General features: G+C 56.3%; 1 protein-coding gene across 1 annotated transcript; it reads right to left on the reverse strand.

The window, feature by feature from the left end:
• Positions 1-168: 168 nt before the first annotated feature.
• On the reverse strand, positions 169-14690 carry ELP6 (elongator acetyltransferase complex subunit 6). Its single transcript, XM_064703743.1, has 7 exons — positions 14565-14690; positions 10814-10892; positions 9533-9603; positions 4309-4436; positions 3334-3526; positions 1754-1900; positions 169-1252 (listed from the first exon to the last, which is right to left on the reverse strand). Exons 1-7 carry the CDS (start codon positions 14616-14618, stop codon positions 1127-1129), a joined length of 798 nt encoding a protein of 265 aa, XP_064559813.1. The 5' UTR covers positions 14619-14690; the 3' UTR covers positions 169-1126.
• Between the last annotated feature and the right edge of the window lie 4071 nt (positions 14691-18761).

Genomic DNA, 18761 nt, shown 5'->3' on the forward strand with positions numbered 1-18761 from the left:
CACTGATCAGCAGCCACAGCCCTGAGCTTGCCAGGGCTCCAAAACTCTAAGGCAAAGGGCACAAATCAGCATGGGATGGGCCACTGAGTCTATGTGGAAAATCAGCAATGTGTCCCACTGCCAGAGCTGCTATCCCAGCTCTGGAGCTGCAAGGACCTGGCAGATTGCTCTGGACTCTCACAAGCGTGTGGGATGCTTTTATCTCCCAGGATGAACGGGATATCCCAGCAGGAGCAGCTAGCAGGAGACCTCCAGGCCTGAGCTCTGCTCCCAGGACTGCCCCTGTGGCCATGGGGAAGGCCCTGTCCTCACCCAGGCCTGGGAGATGCTCATTCCTGCTCCCTGCCAAGGAGCAGGTGGGGAGCAGTTCCCACCCAGAGATCTGTGGTTACACAATCACTGCACCCTTATCTCACTGAAATTAGAGATTATTAATAAAAAAACCTGCTTCAGCACAGGCAGGCCATGTAACTGCTAGTCAGGGTTTGGGATGAGGAAGCAGTGGCTGACACAGGCTCGCAGAGGGTTTATCCAACCACAAAGGCCAGGCTGAGCTTGGGGAGCCGCAGGGTTTGATAAAGCGTGGCAGTGCCAGCTCTCAGCACAGCCAGGTGAGGGCTGCACACAGAGCTGTGCATTTACCAAGTGCAGGGAAGCTGGCAAATGGCCCAACCTCTGCCAGCCAGAGCTGGGAGCAAGGCTAGGATTGCGCCATGCTCCGGGACCATCCCTGCTCCACCCGCTGTGTGTCATCTCCTCCCGTGCCAGCTCCAGCTCCAGCTCCCTCCGTGCAGTGCCTGGCACCGCCTGGCACCGCCTGCTGGGCCCAACACACCGGAAGAGGTGAGGCAAGGCACACCCAGCCTGCAGGGCACCCCCTGCCTGTATTTACATGCTCCAAGGGCCATTCTTGCAAGTTCTTGCTCCCTTTCTTGGCCTGAGTGTATTGGGAACAGGGTGGGAGGACAAAGGGATGCAGCAGGCCCCAGGCAGGCTGATCCCACGTTGGCACCAGGTGTGTCTGAGCTTCCCTCGTGGGTCAGTTCACTGTGCTGCTCCTGAGAGGTGCTGGTGGTGCTTCTGCAGAGGCAGGGACTGGCACTCCAGGCTCTGCAGTGTCACAGTGTCACAGCACTGCAGCCGACAGCCCCCGTGCAAAGAAGGTGACGTTCCTGTCCTGGATCTTGTACTGGTAGATCTGGACCAGATCGTGCTCCGCCTGCCGCAAGGACAATCTCTTGATTATCTTGATCTGCAAAGGGAAAGGAATAGGAACACTGTTCCTTTGGCTAACCAGAGCAGCCTTGTCCCCATGGCCTGCAGGGAAGGGGGTTCACTGACAAATAATCCATCAGCAGCTGCCTGTCCCTGTGCCTTTGGTGGCAGCCCTGATGAGGGATCACACCAGTGCCAGCAGCCTCCCAGCCCTGCAGAAATCCCCACAGGCCAGGCTCAGATGCACCATTGGGGAAACTTCCCAGGAAAGTTTTCCCTCACCCCAGGGTGGGAGAAGCCTGCACTGCAGCTGCTGTACAAACCCTGGAAAGCTTCCAGAGGTGGGGAGTCCCAGGTGGCAGCATGTCCCTGAATATCCCTGCAGAAGCAGAGTGACAGCTGGGTGCTCCAGCAGATCCTGGTGCCCACAGGATTACCCTTCAGCACAGTGCAGCCCGGGCTGTTTCCCACAACCCCGGGCCTGCAGTGCTGTAGGTGACAGGGACACGTGCCAGCTGTCCACGCTGCTGTGCCTCACCTGCCCGTGAACATCCTTGCAGAAGCCGGTGGCCAGCCCCTCTGCCCACAGGATGAGGTCGCTGTGATGGCACAGGGAGTTCACAACCAGCTCGTTCTCCTCATCCTCCGAATCCTCGTTGCTGTGAACCAGCACCACCACGTTCCCCTGCAACGGGAGCAGCAGGCAGGGATGAGCCCCTGGCTGGGCCTAATCCTTTGGGGGAAGGATGGGAAGGTGGCAACAGCAGCTTTCACAAACATCCCATCTAAGCTCCAGCTTGGTCTGAATTCCACGGGGAAAATAACCAGCAGCTGCTGCTGGAGAGGCTGGACATGGCCCAGCCTGAATCCCCCATATCCTGGCTAATCCAGCAGAGGAGGGGGGATTCTGCCCCTCTGCCCCACCCAGGTGAGACCCCCCTGCAGAGCTGCCTCCAGCTCTGGGCCCAAACCAGAGGTGTCCCTGCCCACAGCACACATGATGTTTATGGTCCCTTCCAACACAGGCCATTCTGTGACATACAAACACTGAAGAGCTCACTGTACATTGTGTACATACATACATGTAACATGCAATCTAAAAATACCTCCAGCCTTTCAGAGGAGACAGTGGCTGAACCAGTCTGTCAGGCTGGGCAGATGGCACTGACTGAATTCAGAGCAGGTAAATAAAGAGGTGGCCAAAGGGTTGCAGCAATGCTCACACCCTCACAGCTCTGACAGGGAGCAAACACCTCCCCAACACACCGACTCTATTAACAGCCACCCCAAGAGACTGCCTCAGCCCATGCAAGTCACCAGTGACTTAAAATAACACGAATTCTCAATCAATTAAAATGTACTTGAAGGCTTCAGAACACCTCAGACAGAAATAGCAAAGTGTTAGCGTGGTTGATCTTCTTTTTTAGCTCTTTGGAGGTAAATACTCTGTGCAAGCAGATCATTCCTGTCAGCACATAGAGCCCAACAGCCCGTACTGTGTGAAGTGCAGGGTGACAGCACCCAGCACCATTGGCTCATTCCTCACTCCTGCAGGGAAGTGCCCAGGGAGGGGACACTGCCTGTGATGGCACAGTTGGATGTGATGGCACTCCTGGCTGTGGTGCTCCCAGGAGTGCCTGCATCGCTGGCAGAGCTCTGTAGATCATCACCCCACCTTGGGGACCAGCCACACTGGAGGGTGGTGGAGTAGGAGCTGGTGTGCCCCAAATGGACCCTTCTTTTCTGTCCCCTGTGAGACTCACCAGCCCCTCACACAACCCATTTCCACCCCTGCCCTCCCACACAGGGATGTGAGTCAGGATCTTTGGAAAGCCAGGAGCTCCAAAACCCACCATTTTACATCTCAAATCCCTGTTCATACATCAGAGACGCACAGAACCCTTCCCTGGGCAGCATCTCCCAGGAATCCAGCTGAACAGGAGCCTGCACAGGTACTCAGGGACCCACACAACTCCCAAGAGTGGCTCAGAGCAAAGATTTGAACTCCCTGGACAGCCACAGCCTTTCCAAAACCTCACTATGGTCAGGTGGAAAGAGCAGACGAAGGCAGGCTTTGCTCTGGAGGCTGTGCACAGGCAGAGGCCAGGGCAGCAGTACCTTCAGCTGGCAGCACACACACACACGGCAGTAGTGGATGAAGTCCAGCACGGCCACCGGGGCAGCCCCCAGGCTCAGCAGGACACTGAGGTCATCCACCAGCAGCACGGGGCCCTTGCAGGAATCGCCGGCGGGGGCGCTCAGGGACTCCCGCACAAAGTCAAACAGGGCTCGCAGGTCACAGCTGCCCCCGCTGCAAGACATGAGGGACGTGTCAGGGGCTTGGCACCGCCTGTCCCCTCCTCACCCACTGACCCACAGGGGGGATCACCAGCCTGTCCCCTCCCTGCTGTCCCCACTGCTGTGACAGCCACCTCCCCACTGCCCTTCAGCCCCTGCTCCTTCCTACCTGCGTGTGGGGAAACCCTCCTGCCCTGCTCCAGGAATGGTGTGGGTGGGAAGGAAACTCAGAGCCCATCCAGTGCCAGCTCTCTGCCATGGCACAGACCCCCTCCACTGTCCCACGCTGCTCCAAGCCCAGTCCAGCATGGCCTGGGACACTGCTGGGGAAGTGTTTGGCCTCTGCTGAGCTTCCCAGGGAACAGGGAGAAAATGACATGGGAATAAACCCAAAAGCCAGCATGGATACAGCAGCACCACTCTCTTGGATAAGAATAAAAATAATGAAAGGAGGGAATACAGCCACTTGGCTGGTGTTTCATTTGACACAAACCTGTGGAGTGCTAAAACAAATGTTTTTCTAGACCTGTGACATGCTTGGCAATGAGGCTGGGGGTAAAAGTTCCCCTAAAATTCTAGAAAGGGGGACAGAATTTTCTCCCAAGCAGCAGCAAGGGACAGGCCAGGACAATTAGGGGAATGTGCACAATGCCAGTGTTTCCCTTCCCTTGGTGTCCAGCTGAGTCCTTGGGCCTTGGAGGGGAGCACAAAGGGCAGTGGGAGGCAGCCCTGGACCTTGGGTGGTGCCCTTGGTGGCAGCAGATGTGAGGGGCAACACTCCACGCTCAGGCTCACCTCAGAAACTGCAGAGGACTGGGCTGTCCTGGCTGCTCCTCCTCCCCAAACAGGAGGTCAAGGCAGGACTTGAGGCCCTCCAGGAAGACAAGCTGTCCCCGCTCCTTGGCAGCTGCCAGACTGACTCCCTGCAGAGAGCAAAACAGTGGGTATCAGAGGGAACACTTATGGAAAATGGTGCACACAGAACCACATGGGTGGACAGCAAAATTTTCATTCTTGTTTGAATCAAATCTTATCTAAATGTGCTGATAAAGGCAATGCTTCGGGGATGAAATGGGCACTTCTGTTACAGCCACTGATGGCATATTCACTCTTCTGTACTTTGCCAGGAGATAACAAAAACACCACACTGTGCTTTGGGGGCTCAAACCTGCTGGAATTCCTTCTGGGAAGCCAACTTGGTGTGCAGAGGCAGGGAGAGAATGGGCCAGGCTTCTCCAAGGACCTGCTGTGAGCAATCCCTTCACCTCCCTCCCTGGGAGGTGAAAGCTTTTGTTTGTCACTATCTCCAGATCTGTTGCAATGAGGGCTCCCGGCACAGCCCACGCACCTGAGCCTGGCACAGCCTGGATCCGGAGGGCGCCGTGGGCTTGGCATCCCCACATTGCACAACACCTGCAGAGACAGCCAGGGCTCCCACGGGAAGCAGCCCTGACTCCTCCAGCAGGAGGAGGAGGAGGAGGAGGACCACACAAACGCCTGGGGCTGCAGCTCAGACTCAAACTCAGCTGGCTCACAGCCCTGCCTGGTGGTGAGGCCAATGGAGAGCCACGTGCTGGGAATGTCCAGCTCCAACGGAGACATCCACAGCTGCAGCAGACATGGAGAAGGCTCAGCTGGAGATCACACAATTCTACAAAGGTTTGGGTTGGAGGGATGTTTAAAGGTCATCCAGTTCCATCCCCCTGCAGGGACACTTCCACTGGATTAGGTTGCTCCAAGGCCTGTCAAGGGCTGAAGGAGCTGGGGAGCTCAGCCTGGATAAGAGGAGGCTCTGAGGGCACCTTCTCACTCTCCACAGTTTACTCTCAAAAAGGGTGGCCAGGCATTGGCAGGGGCTGCCAGGGCAGTGGAGGAGTCACCATCCCTGGGGGGATTTAAAGCCTTGTGGGTGGCACTTGGGTTAGAGGTGGCCCTGGCAGTGCTGGGGGATAGGTGGACACAATGATCCTTGAGGGCTTTCCAACCCCAATGATTCCATGACCACGTGCAATACAATTATTTCCTGGAGGACTGGACTAGGTGACCTTTTCAGGTGTCCTCCAACCCAAACTATTCCATGATTATCTTCCTAGGCTCAATTTTGCAGCACTATATCACTTTGTAACATGGATATTAAGAATAATCTGAGGCCTGACTGAACTCCATCTGCTGGCATCTGCTCCCTGCTTTAAATGGAAGCTGCTTGGACTCCCAACCCTGGGAATCCTGCTGCCTGAGAACTCTTCCTCTATTTTCCTGCTACTCAGCTGGGAAGGAACATATGCCTGAATGCTCACTCCATCTTCAGAGTTCCCCTATCAAGCAATAGATTTTTTTGGGCACTACCCCTCAGTAACAGCTCCAGAAATAGCAGCATTATTGGGCAATCCTGAGCACACACGATGGAAAACTTGCTAGCCAAGGACAGAAGCACCTTTATGTGGCAGGTGAGGAGCAGGGAACAGCCAGCAAATAAATACCTGCCATGCTGAAGGGCTGGGCTGCACAGCAGCCTCACATTCCCTCACATACCTCATTCCCTCAGGGATTTCTGCAGTCCATAGGACTGGGAACCTGCTGAAATGCTGATACTAAATTCACTATTAATATCAATAATTCAGCAACTGATTTTACCTTTGCTTCAGCCATTTCTTCCTGCACACACAGTCTCTGTACCTCAGATCTGCAAGAAAAGTGTCCCCCCGTTCAGAAGGGAACTCAGTGCTGTGACACCAGGGCCTGCCTGGGTGACAGACAAGGGCCACAGCAGCCAGGGCCAGGGTGCCGGTGTGTCCCTGTGTGTCAGACCAAGAATTCAGCCCCCTCAGTGCCATGCCATGGACCCAGCAGGGGAACAGGTCCCAGAGAACTCACCCACTGCCACAGCAAACCTCTGCCTGTCCCCTGCTGGCAGCCCACCCAGCGTGACCTCTGGAAGCAGCACTGGAAGCATCAGACAGCTGGGAAAGTGGGATAAGTGCTCTAAATGGCCAGTGGCACCTTCCTGAGTGCACAGCCAGCACTGATACCCCCAGAGCAGAGGCAGGGCAGTGCCCAGCACCCAGACAGCCTGAAAGCTTTCACTGAGAGCCAGCATCCCGCTCCATTAGCCCGGAGCACAGGACATTATCTCTGGCACGCTGCCAGCCATCGAGCCAGCCCAGGAGCGCTCCTGCAGCAGCAGCTCAGCTCTGCTGTCCCTCTGGGGAGCTGCTGGAGCGGGGTGCCCCCAGCTGCCAGCAGTGACAGCCCCTCAGAGCAGAGCTGCTGCTCACCACTGGCCATTCCATAGGGAAAGGGAAATGTCTGAGGGACAGAAGGAACGGAGGGTGCAAAGCAGGGGGAATGAGCTCATCAGCAAACACAGCTGTGGGACAGAGTGGGGCCATCAGTGATCAGGCCACACCAATCCTCCAAGCTGTGAGCTCAGAGCAGGGGACAGGAGAGGGGCATCAAATGGGGACAAATCTGGTTTTCCTGTAAAACAAAACAAACTTTGTACAAGTGAGGGTGGGAACACCAACCTGGCAGGGTGCCCTGCTGCTGTTTGTCCTGACATAGCCCTGCATGTTCTCTGCAAGGTCAGGGCCAATAACACTGACAGTGCCTTAAAATGAAGTGTGAGTCCTCAGGGAAAGAGGACGCAGGCACAAAAAAAGCCAGAGAAGTTTTTTCCTGCAAGTAAAGATACATCCCTGCACTTAGCTAACACATAAGGAAGTGGTTTGGGACTTGTAACACCTGGCACTCTGGGAAAGCAGCAAGTCCCTGAAGCATCACTTCAGCTGTGTATAAATACTCACTTTATCACCACACATCAATGCTACAAGTGTCACTGTACAATCTACCCGGGCTCCAGGAGCCTCCTCCTGGGGCTGGGACTACCCTGCTCCCAACAGAAACTGGGGCACTGCTCAGTTCTGAAGCTCTTCCAAGTGCAGGCTTTCCTAAGGGCATAATCAGAGTCACAGAATCACTGAGGCTGGAAAAGTCCCCTGAACCCATCCAGCCCAGCCATTCCCCAGCACTGCCAAGGCCACCAACCCATGTCCCCAGGTGCCACATCCACAGGGTTTTTAAATCCCTTCACCAATGGGGACTCCAGCACTGCCCTGGGCAGCTGGGCCAGGGCCAGATCACCCTTCCAAGGAAGGAATTTTCCCAATGCCCAACCTGAACCTCCCCTGGCAACCCTTGAGGTCCCTGTTCCCTGGGAGCAGAGCCCAATCCTCCCGGTTGTCCCCTCCTGTCAGGAGCTCTGCAGATCCACAAGGGCCCTCTGAGCCTCCTTTTCTCCAGGCTGAGCCCCTCTCCCAACTCCTCCAGCATCTTCTCCATCCCCTGCCCTGGACACGCTCTGTCCTGTACCCGGGGATCACAAATCTGCCCCCAGGACTGGAGGTGCCTCAGCAGTGCCAGCACAGGGGATGGGCACTGCCCTGGGCCTGTGGCCACACCATTACTGCTCTCCAGTAAAGATCCTACAGCAGCCACTTAAGCAAATTTAAGAGTGAAACTACCCTGCCAAGAAGCACCTTTTCTGAGCCTGACGTGTTCATCTGTGCAAAGAAGGATTAAAGCAAAGAGAAAACGTGATGGAAACCTGGATATAAATAACTGATGTTGCGACCTCCAGCTCCTCAGAGCTCGGGAGGAATTCACAGCAAGGACCACAGGGGCACCTAAGAAGCTGCAAGGCAGGAGTGACTCAGAGCTGAAAGCAGCTCAGCGCTTCTCTGAGCTGTGCTTATCACCTCCTTTGTGGCAGCCGCCTTTTGTTCGAGTATCAGACAGCAAATCGCCCCCATTTGCATCGCACGTGTGCTGCAGCTAATCCTCCTGCTCTGCTCCTCAGCCTGCCAGCCAGGGAGATGTCAGCAGCTCCCATTAAGTGTACACCGGGAGATCTCGGCATTGGGAAACACCCTGACTTCAGGAGCAGGCAGGGATCCCGTATTTACCCGCTGGGTTTCCTCCCCACAGCGGCTGCTGTGCCCCATTTCCTGCCCCACTCAGCAAGTTCCCCCCACGAGTTCCTCCTCTCTGCACCACAAAGGCCAGGACAGCTCTGTGCTCCTGGGGGTGCTTTGTTCAGCAGGGGAATCACACCTGCAGTTACAGCTCCGTGGGGGAGCACCGTGTTTGCTGTGTACCCCGGGCCGCTGATCTCCTTCCAAAAGGCAAAACCTGAGCAGTAAATAAAATACAGGTTCAGCAGCACCATGTTTGCAGCGGGCAATACAGAACCTGGTTCCTCAGCACCTGGGAGTCTTGATGAGCAGCAGGGCTGCTGGGACTCACAGCAGAACCACAGGGAGGAGCAGTGCAAGCCCTCATCCCCTCAGCCCTGGAAGGTCACCTGCACTTCCCACCTGGAGCGTTTCACCTTGGAGTGTTGTACAAAGAGCTGAGTGAAGCAGTTTGGAGCTCACACAATATGCTGACATGCAGAATTAGCCTGCCTGCTTTGTCTCTGTTTCTTCATTTCAGAGTACACATAATCCTTGTCCAACTCAGCAGGGGAAGGAAACCCCTAGGAACTTACCTGTGGCTCCTCTCAGAGCTCAAAGGGATGGCTCAGCCCAGAGGCCAAGGAGGCACACAGGTGTCCTTGTGACTCAGCCTGCATCCCACCAGGAGCCAGGGGACAGGGCACAAAGTCACCTCAGGAGCTCCTGCAGGGGTCCTGGGAACACTGACACCACAGCATTTTCCTCTCCAGGGGATTAAGGAACCTCCATCCACCAGTCTGTGCCTGTCTGGGGAGCAGTGATCCCCAGCAAACACTTCCAAGCACAAAGCAAGCAGCCATCCAGCCCTTGGCAGGGCAGAGCCCGTGGGGCACCTCACAGCCAGGATTTTGCCCCCAAGTGCTCTTTATCACAGGAGCACCAACCCTGACTGTCCCCATCAAGACATGGAAACATTTGCTCACACACAGTTCCTGCTCCCCAGTCCCATTCCTTCCCACCCAACAGAAACTGGACCCATAACAACGAACCCATGCCAAGAGACTCACCAGCTTCTGTGCCACGATGCTGTAGTGGCTGAAGGACTGCAGCAGGGCCACAAAGCAAACCTTGCAGCCAGCTGGGGACAGACAAAAGCACACATTAGCAGTCCCACCTTGCAGCTGACATTATCAAAGCTCATAAATCACAGCAGCCAGGCCACACATCTGTCTGGAAGGACCTTGAAGTGATGCAGGTCTACACAAACTCTCCTTTGCTTTCAGTTTTCACCCTTCTAGAGGATATCTGCATTAGTGAAAATGTTAGTTTAAAAAGAGAGGGAAATAATGAAAAAGATGACTTTAAAAAGTGTAAAGCCACTTTTCTGCCTCGTGCCAGGCCAGCCTGGGACCTCCTGACCCTGTCTGATGGTGTGACAGTAAGGAGGCCAAGGGCCAGCTGTGACACTGAACTACTGAAACCACAGACATGCCAAAAATTCCCATTTTGGCTCTCACAGCACAAGTGACCTTGACTGGAAAAACACAGAACTGGCAATTGTGTCAGACACCTAAATAAAAAGTGATTCTGGAACACAGTTTGGCTATGAACATAACCATGTTTGTTGGACATGGATTTTAAGTAGAACAAGTCAATGGCCCCAGATGAACCTTCAGATCTCCCAAAGGTTTTGGGACCAAGAGGACAACATGGGGGTGCTGCAAACAGGGAATAACTGCACCCAGGTCCTGGGCTGGAGGGGGGCAGGTGACAGCCAGCACACCAATTCCCAGGGCACTATCAATGCCCAGGGCTCTGCTGCAGGGCAGGAGATCAGCAGAGCCTGAGGCAGTGCCTTCAGGTCTCTTTGAACCATTTACAGCTGGAGGAGTCCCTGAGTCCAGTGCCTGCTCTGCAGGGGCCAGGAGGTTACTCATAGGAGAAACTGCTCCCAGAAAGGTAATTAGACACCTTGGCAGGCTCTGTTTGTTTCTTGATTCCCTCTGAGTTTATCTGTTGCTAATTGGTCCTGATATGTGTAATTACATCATAAAAATGGAAGCAGTGAGAGAAATGCAGTGAACACCTCCCCATCAGAGCCTGTGTGATTTACAAGCATTGCCACAATCTATGATGAAACAAGATGCAGAATTATGGGATGCACCCAAGGACACAGAGGAGTCCCAAGAACAAGTCAGGACTAGGACCCACAAATCCTACCGCCAAACTTTGGCTTTATCTGAAGATAACTCACACTCTGCACAACTGCCCTCTGGGCATGGAGCAGCCCTGAGGGAAGCTCTGAGGTGTCCCTGCCTCAGAGAGTGCTGCTGCTGCTGCTGACCCACCTCTGAGGTAGAAGGAGAGGAAGTGGTGCACCAGGAAGCTGCCATCTGTCCGGGTGTCTCGCAGCAGGGTGAATTTACCCTGCAAAAGAAGCAGCAAAATAACAGAGTAAGGTGAGGGCACCAACTGCTCTTGGCAGACAAGATGTTGGCTCAAGCTGCAGGAACTCTGCAGGTGCTACTCAGAGGAGGAAGTGGACAAGCAGAGCTCCAGCTGCCTGCTTGCAAAGGGAAGCCAGCACTTCCTCTGGACACTGCCCACAGGGAGGCATCTGAACCACAGCATCACCAAGGCTGGGAAAGCCCTCTGAGCCCACCAAGCCCAACCATGAACCCAGCTCAACCATTAGCACTGCCAAGCTCACCCCTGAACCATGGCCCCACATGTCCACCAGCTAAAAACCCTTGTGCCCAACTGTGAGCCAGCTGCACCCCCAGGTCTGTGCCCTGCAGGTGCCACCCCCTCCCTGGACGTGCAGCACGGTGCTCCCAGTGCCACCACGCAGAGCCTCTGGTGCTGGACACCACCCAGGGGGTTCTGGGCAGGTTCCACCTCCCAGCCTTGTGCCCCTCTCCCCCAATTCACTGGCATCTTTCTTCTCCCAGTGGCAGGGGAACAACAGCCACTCACTGCATGCCCAGCCCATTCTGCCCGTGCCACAGCCAGCACTGCCAGTGTGTTCAAATGCCAGCACTCCTGGAGCTGCTGTTCCTCCTGTGCCCAAACAGCCCTCCCTGTCCTTCTCTCCAGGTTCACTTCCAACATGCTACCCTCAAGGCAGAAAACCTTGGCACCAAAATTCTGTAGTGCAGCAGGGCTCTCAGCACAAGGTATAAACCCTGTTTTGATCAGGCAGGAAATTAATTCTGTTCATTAGTGCACACTCATTATCAGCCCCAGCCTCATCAAGGTGTTTGTTTCCATTAAAATCTTAGGCAGGATGTTTCTTTAATCAATACAAATCATAGATGAGCTGCTTGGAAACACAAAGAACTTATCAAAGTGGGAGGTTTTTCTACTCCCAGGAACAGAAGAAGCTTTTCACAGCAAGGAGCCATCTCCACACAGGCAATTCCCAAGGCATCCATCAGAACAAACTCCCGGGTGCCTAAAGCCTAAAGCGGAGAGAATGGAACAGCAAACATTGAACATGACTGCAGGGAAGGCAGAGCAGAGGCCAGTGCAGGGAAGTGAGAGCTGGAGTGAGAGCTCTTCCCTCAAAAAGGGTTTTGCCTCAATGGGATAACACACTGCAGTGACAGGGACATCGCCCCAAGATGTGCCCTCCATGGAGGAGAGCTGTGCTCAAAGAGCACAAACCCAGACATTCAGGGTTTATCTTCTGCAATTCTGACCCCTCCTGCTCCCCTGCTCCCCACCAGAGCCCCCAGAAGAGCAGGCTGAGCACTCCCCGTGTGCCCTCCCTGCCAGCACAGCTGGCTCCCAAGGGGTGGCACCGCGGGGTTTGTCACTCTGAGCACACAGCACCATTCCAAAGGCAAAGCCTTCCTGCAGCACCTTCCCCACGAGCCCCAGCCCGTTCTGCCCATGCTGTGCCCTCACGCTCAGCACCTGCAGGCTGAGGGAGAGGCTGCAGCTGCCTGTCAGAAGTGCCAGAATGCCTCGGCGGGGCAGCAGCGGCTGTCACAAGCGCAGGGTGACACAGCAGGCACAGCCACAGCAGCTCCCTGCGCCCAGCAGCCCGCGGGGACAGCTCCTGTCAGCTCGGGAAGCGGCACGGCCCGGCTGTGGAGCTGCGGAAATCGGCACAAGGAGGGTGAGGCCAGCAGAGGGCTGGCACTGTCACACAGCGGGACTCGGCCCGGCCGGGTACCCCAGCACACTGCAGGGACTGGCTCTGCACAGGGACCGCTGAGGGGCACCTGCACACACACTGCTCATCATTTACTATCAGAATAAAGCACATTTAGTACCCTGAGTGCTGCAGGAGGTCATTCCCCACTCCAGCATTGGAACAGCGCTCCCTGGGCAGGCAGCCACCCTGCAGTGACACCCGGACAGAGGGGAGCCCACAGCCTGTGGTGGGATGGGAACGCCCAACTCAGCCCAAGGGAATTCCTCACAGACAGAGCCCTGCTCGGCTCCTGCTCCGGCTGCCAAGTCCAAACCCAGGATCCTGAGGCCAAACCTTGGGATTTTGCTCTGTGGAATTTCCTGCTCACACCAAGGTGAGCTCCTTGCCTCAGAACCAAGCTCGTGGATGCCCTCATTCCCGCTCATCCCACAGCTCCACCACCAACGTGTCCTCCCCACAGCACAAACCCCACCAAGCACTTCCCCCTTAGTGTTCCATGTGCACCAAAAACCCAACAGCAACCCACGGGCACCACTTTGGGCCTTTGCACATCCAGACCACCCTTTAGTAACACCCCCCCAGAGCTGCTCTGAGCCTCAAGGGCACCATCCCAAATTCCCCTCAGTACTGACTCCCGTCAGAGCAGCACTGCCCCACTCCAGCCAGCCTGACAAGGAATGACCCCAGAAGTACCTTCCAGATCAAGGAGAAACCTGCCCTGTTCCCATCACAAGCTGGTAGTAGGGAATGGGGGGAAACTGGAGACAAAATGGGAAACTCAGACTTATAAAATAAATGATCACCCCAAACTTGCTTTTTTCACCTAAGCTCATAACTGTCAGGAAAAACATGGAGTAACATGCAGCACATGGATAATTTATTAATAATTACTGATGACACCGAGCTGGTGGTGTGGTCACATGCCAAAGGGAAGGATGGGGCATCCAGAGGGACAAAGTGGGTCCATGGGAACCTCGTGAGGTTCAACAAGGCCAAGTGCAAGTTGTTGCACCTGGGTCAGGACAACCCCCAGAATCAGCAAAGGCTGGGGGATGGATGGACAGATGGAAAACAGACCTGGAGCTGCTCCAGGGCTGGAGCCCCTCTGCTCTGGAGCCAGGCTGGGAGAGCTGGGAATGCTCCCCTGGAGAGGAGAAGCTCCAGGGAGAGCTCAGAGCCCCTGGCAGGGCCTGAAGGGGCTCCAGGAGAGCTGGAGAGGGACTGGGGACAAGGACGGAGGGACAGGACACAGGGAATGGCTCCCAGTGCCAGAAGGCAGGGATGGATGGGAGACTGGGAATTCCTGGCTGGGAGGGTGGGGAGGCCCTAGAATAGAATCCCCAGAGCAGCTGTGGCTGCCCCTGGATCCCTGAAGTGTCCCAGGCGAGGCTGGACGGGGCTCGGAGCAGCCTGGGATGGAGGAAAATGTCCCTGCACGGGACAGGAGATGGGACTGGATGAGCTTTGAGGCTCCTTCCAGCCCAAACCACTCCGGGACTCCATGACTGACTTTTACCTGCACAGCTCTCACAGACAGCGAGGCTGTTTAGTTCCTGCGTGACTTCATTAGCACAAAACCTCTCTGGAAAAGCTACATTAATTAATTCAGTGCCCTAAAGGACAAGTATCTCTAGAACAGCTCCCTGGTCTGGAGCAGTGCTCGCCAGCGGGTTTAACGCCCAGTTCTGTGTTTATTCCCCGCACGGGAGCACGGACACACCGCAGGAGCAGAGCTCGGCCGCTGCTCACTCGGAGCCGGAGCCGTGAGGGGCGGCGGGGAGCCGGGAAAGGCAGATTGAAGGGCCGAAGGCGGCTCAGCTCTGGCACCGGCCGCAGCAGCCGCCGCCTCCATCTGCGGAGGCCGTGCCCCTCCCAGCGTGCCCCGCCGCTCCCGGCGGCCCCGGCCCGTCCCTCCCGCCCTCTCAGCGCCCTCTCACCGCGTCCGGGCGCTCCGGGGAGGCCCCGAGCAGCTCGTTCAGCTCCGCGAACATGGCGGGCGCCGCTGAGGGGCCGCGCGCGGCGGGAGGTGCCGCGGGCCGCGCATGCGCGGGGCGGGTGGCGCCCCCTGCTGGCGGGGTCGGGGTGCGGCCGGAGCCGCCATTGGCGCCCCTCAGGGACCCGCGTGCGCGGCAATTAACGGGGCTGGATCGGCAATTAGCGGGGCTGGGCTCGCGTCCCACCGTCAATTAAAGCGGCTGGACCTTCACCCATGTCGTTAATTAAATGCTAAATGGGACTGGATCCCCCATTCCATCATTAATTCATGGAGCTGGATCCTCATCCCATCATAATTAATGGGGCTGGAGCCACATCCCATCATTAGTTCATGGGGCTGGATCCCCATCTCGTCGTTAGTTCATGGGACTGGATCCCCATCCCATCATTAATTCATGGGGCTGGATCCTCATCCCATCGTAATTAATAGAGTTAGATGCTCATCCCATCATTAATTCATGGGGCTGGATCCCTATCCTGTTGTTCCCAGAGACACACACTGGGTCTGGCTCCCCATCCCATAACAACTAATGGGGCTGGATCCCCATCCCATTGTTAGTTCATGGGGCTGGATCCCCATGATCCCATTGTTCCCGGAGGCACACCCTGGGGCTGGATCCCTGTTCCCATAATAATTAATGGGGCTGGATCCCCATGATCCCATTGTTCCCAGACGTACACCCTGGGGCTGGATCCCTGTTCCCATAATAATTAACGGGACTGGATCCCCATGATCCCCATGATCCCGTTGTTCCCAGAGGCACACCCTGGGTCTGGCTCCCCGTTCCCATCATTAATTAATGGGGCTGGATCCCCATGATCCCGTTGTTCCCAGAGGCACACCCTGGGGCTGGTTCTCCATCCCACCATAATTAACAAGGCTGGATGCCCATCCCATTGTTAGTTTGTGGGGCTGGATCCCCATGATCCCGTTGTTCCCAGAGGCACACCCTGGGGCTGGCTCCCCGTTCCCATTATTAATTAACGGGACTGGATCCCCATGATCCCCATGATCCCGTTGTTCCCGGAGGCACACCCTGGGGCTGGATCCCTGTTCCCATAATAATTAATGGGGTTGGATCCCCATGATCCCCATGATCCCGTTGTTCCCAGAGCCACCCCTGGGTCTGGCTCCCCGTTCCCCGTAGCGGGGCTGGCCCAGCTGCCCTGGTCACAGAGTGCCACCTGCCCCTTTCCAAACCCCTGTGTGGCACATTTAATCCATCTGGGAAGCATCAGGGACGCTTTGGGACACGGGGGATTTGTGAGGGGTCTGTTACTCTCTCGCTGTTTCCTTTTCACTATCAGCACATTTGGGAAGTGCTGAACATGCTAAAAATGATCTGCAGTAACAGCAAATTTACAGCCCATAACCACCAAAATCCTCATTCTCTGGTGTCATTTTTTGCCTCCCAGCCCGAATTTGAATTTTCTGGCACTTAATTCACCTTTCCATTTGCTCCAGCAAAGCTTTTGTAACCTTTCATGGTGAATTTCATCATGGAAGCAGGGATTACCCTGCTGAGAGATGTGATGGAGCTGGAGGAGAGGATTCTGGAGCCAGGGGGGCTGGAGAGAGGATTCTGGAGCCAGGGATGTACCAGGGGGGCTGGAGAGAGGATTCTGGAGCCAGGGGGACTGGAGAGAGGATTCTGGATCCAGGGATGTACCAGGGGGGCTGGAGAGAGGATTCTGGATCCAGGGATGTACCAGGGGGCTGGAGAGAGGATTCTGGATCAGGGATGTACCAGGGGGGCTGGAGAGAGGATTCTGGATCCAGGGATGTGCCAGGGGGGCTGGAGAGAGGATTCTGGAGCCTGGGATGTACCAGGGGGCTGGAGAGAGGATTCTGGATCCAGGGATGTACCAGGGGGGCTGGAGAGAGGATTCTGGAGCCAGGGATGTGCCAGGGGGGCTGGAGAGAGGATTCTGGAGCCCGGTACGTGCTGACACGCGGCTGCAGGCCGGGATGCTGCGCTGTGAGCATTAGGGGGCATCCCACGATGGGAGAAGAGCACGGAACGAGGGACGGAGGCGCTGCCGAGGGACGCTGTGGGGCTGGCACCGGGGCTCCACGGGAGAAGGGGACAAGCCTGTGGAAAGCAGGGCTGTGACCACCTGGGGAAGCCCCTGAGCTGCAGATTCCTGGGAAGAGAGCAGTGGAAACACGAGAGCTGCTCCCTCACCTTCCCACAGAACGATTCCTGTGGGGAAGATGGGCAGTGTGAGGGCTTGGCTGAGACACTGCGGCCGTTCTCCTGCGCTTATTCCCGATGTCTGTGTGTGTGTGTGTATTCCCTTTAAAATTCCCCATCCTGCTCTCCCGCCCAGCTCGGGGTCTCTGGTGTGCCCAGACCCCTATGGAGGAGCTGCCTCTCTGCTTCCCCTTGGTGCCTTCCGTCCTGTAGAACCGGGGGCTGGAAGCTTCTTTAGGAGCCCAGATCAAAGCTCTGCTTTTGTTCAGGGCCTGGAGCCCCGCTCGGGTCCCGGCAGCGCAGGAGCCGCTCCCTGCCCGGGCTGGATCCGGAATTGCTCCGGGAGAGCCTGGCCCCGGGGCTGGATCCCCGTCCCGTGGTTAGTTCTTGGGGCTGGATCCGGAATTGCTCCGGGAGAGCCTGGCCCCGGGGCTGGATCCCCATCCCGTGGTTAGTTCTTGGGACTGGAGCCGGGATCACCGGGCTGTGAGAGCCCATTCTGCCGGCCAGGAGTCACCGAGCCCGGGCAGTCCCTGGAGCTGTCCCTGGAGGTGTCCCGGACCTGTCCCGGGCCTGTCCCCGGAGGTGTCCCGGTCCTGTCCCGGGCCTGTCCCCGGAGCTGTCCCCACCTGGCCGCATTGGTATGCGAGCGGAGCCGCCGCTCGGGCTCCCTTTGTGTGCGCTGTCACGTCTCCGTCCCTCCCTCCCTGTGGCACTTCCCTCCGGCTCTTGGCGAGCCGCAGAGCCCGGAATGCCTCGTAAATGAAACGTAAAATCCTCCCCTTCTTCTCCCCTCAGCGGGAAGGGGAGCGGAGCCGCATGCAAAGTGCGCTGCATCCCTGCAAACACCTCTCGTCCTTCCTCATGGATCCCTTCCCACATCCCAGGACCTGTTACCGTGCGAAGCAGGGAGGAATTTGCTGTTAAAACTGGTGCCCCTTCCCTCCCATCTGCTCCGTGCCTATTTCCAGTATTTATGGTGGAGCTGCTTCCCAGAGGAGCCATCTGGGATCCATAGGTATCCACGCTGCTTCCAGTAAGCCCCTATGGCAGAGCAGTGGGTGAAAAGCAATTCACGCCCAAAAGTAGGAAAAAAACCACTGCAGAACAGATAAACCCAATCAATCTTGCAGCGTTTGAGGTGATTCCCAAGAGCCTGGCAGGGAAGGGGAGATGAACCCACCAGGTTCATGATGTGAGTGTGTGGAAAATGATTTTTAGGGAGAGAACACTTTGATTTACCTCCCGCGACTGTTGCTTTTTGCTGAGCTACCCAGGATGGATTTTAGTGCACAAATGCCACTCCAGCCCGGCAAAAGGAGGGGTTTCTGCTGCCGGGACACCTCGGCTGTGTCTGCCACAATGCCGAGTGCTCTGCAGCCATAAAGGGTCCCCAGAGCCGTGGGGCCAGCGAGGGTTAACGGGAGCAGATGTTGGCCGAGTCAATGGGCAGGGAAGAAAAGGACGGGACACGTTCGGGATAAATCCCACCTCCCCAATGCCCGCCCCACGCGGCAAAGAGCAGCTGGAAGGAATAATGGATGAGCCGAACGCTGGATTTCTCTGCAGGAATGCGGAGTTTGGAAAGAGCTGCTGAGGCAGGAGAGAGGTCCCTCCGGTGGGGCAGGCAGGGTGTGCCTGCTGCCTCCAGCCCTCCTGCCTCCCCACAGCCCTTTTCTCTAGGAAAACTCAGGGAAAACCAGCCTCTTTTGGGCATTCCCCTCTCCTTTGGCTGGGCAGCGTTGGGAAAAGTGCTGCCAGGTGAAACCAAATCCTCCAGGTAAATCAAAGTGTTTTGTCCTTAAAAATAATTTTCCACACACTCACATCATGAACCTGGTGGGTTCAGCTCCCCTTCCCTGCCAGGCTCTTGGAAATCACCTCAAACACTGCAAGATTGATTGGTTTTATCTGTTCTGCAGTGGTTTTTTTCCTACTTTTGTG

The sequence above is a fragment of the Zonotrichia leucophrys genome, chromosome 2 (assembly GCF_028769735.1).
Source record: "Zonotrichia leucophrys gambelii isolate GWCS_2022_RI chromosome 2, RI_Zleu_2.0, whole genome shotgun sequence".
NCBI classification, from domain to species: domain Eukaryota; kingdom Metazoa; phylum Chordata; class Aves; order Passeriformes; family Passerellidae; genus Zonotrichia; species Zonotrichia leucophrys.

Bases quoted from the DNA above. Each gene is read 5' to 3' on its own strand.
- ELP6 (XM_064703743.1), bottom strand. From the start codon at position 14,618: ATGTTCGCGGAGCTGAACGAGCTGCTCGGGGCCTCCCCGGAGCGCCCG. The intron at 10,893-14,564 runs GTGAGAGGGCGC...CTTCTTTTGCAG, and splicing joins CCCCGGAGCGCCCGGACGCG to GGTAAATTCACCCTGCTGCG. The intron at 3,527-4,308 runs GTGAGCCTGAGC...CATGTCTTGCAG, and splicing joins AGTCCTCTGCAGTTTCTGAG to CGGGGGCAGCTGTGACCTGC.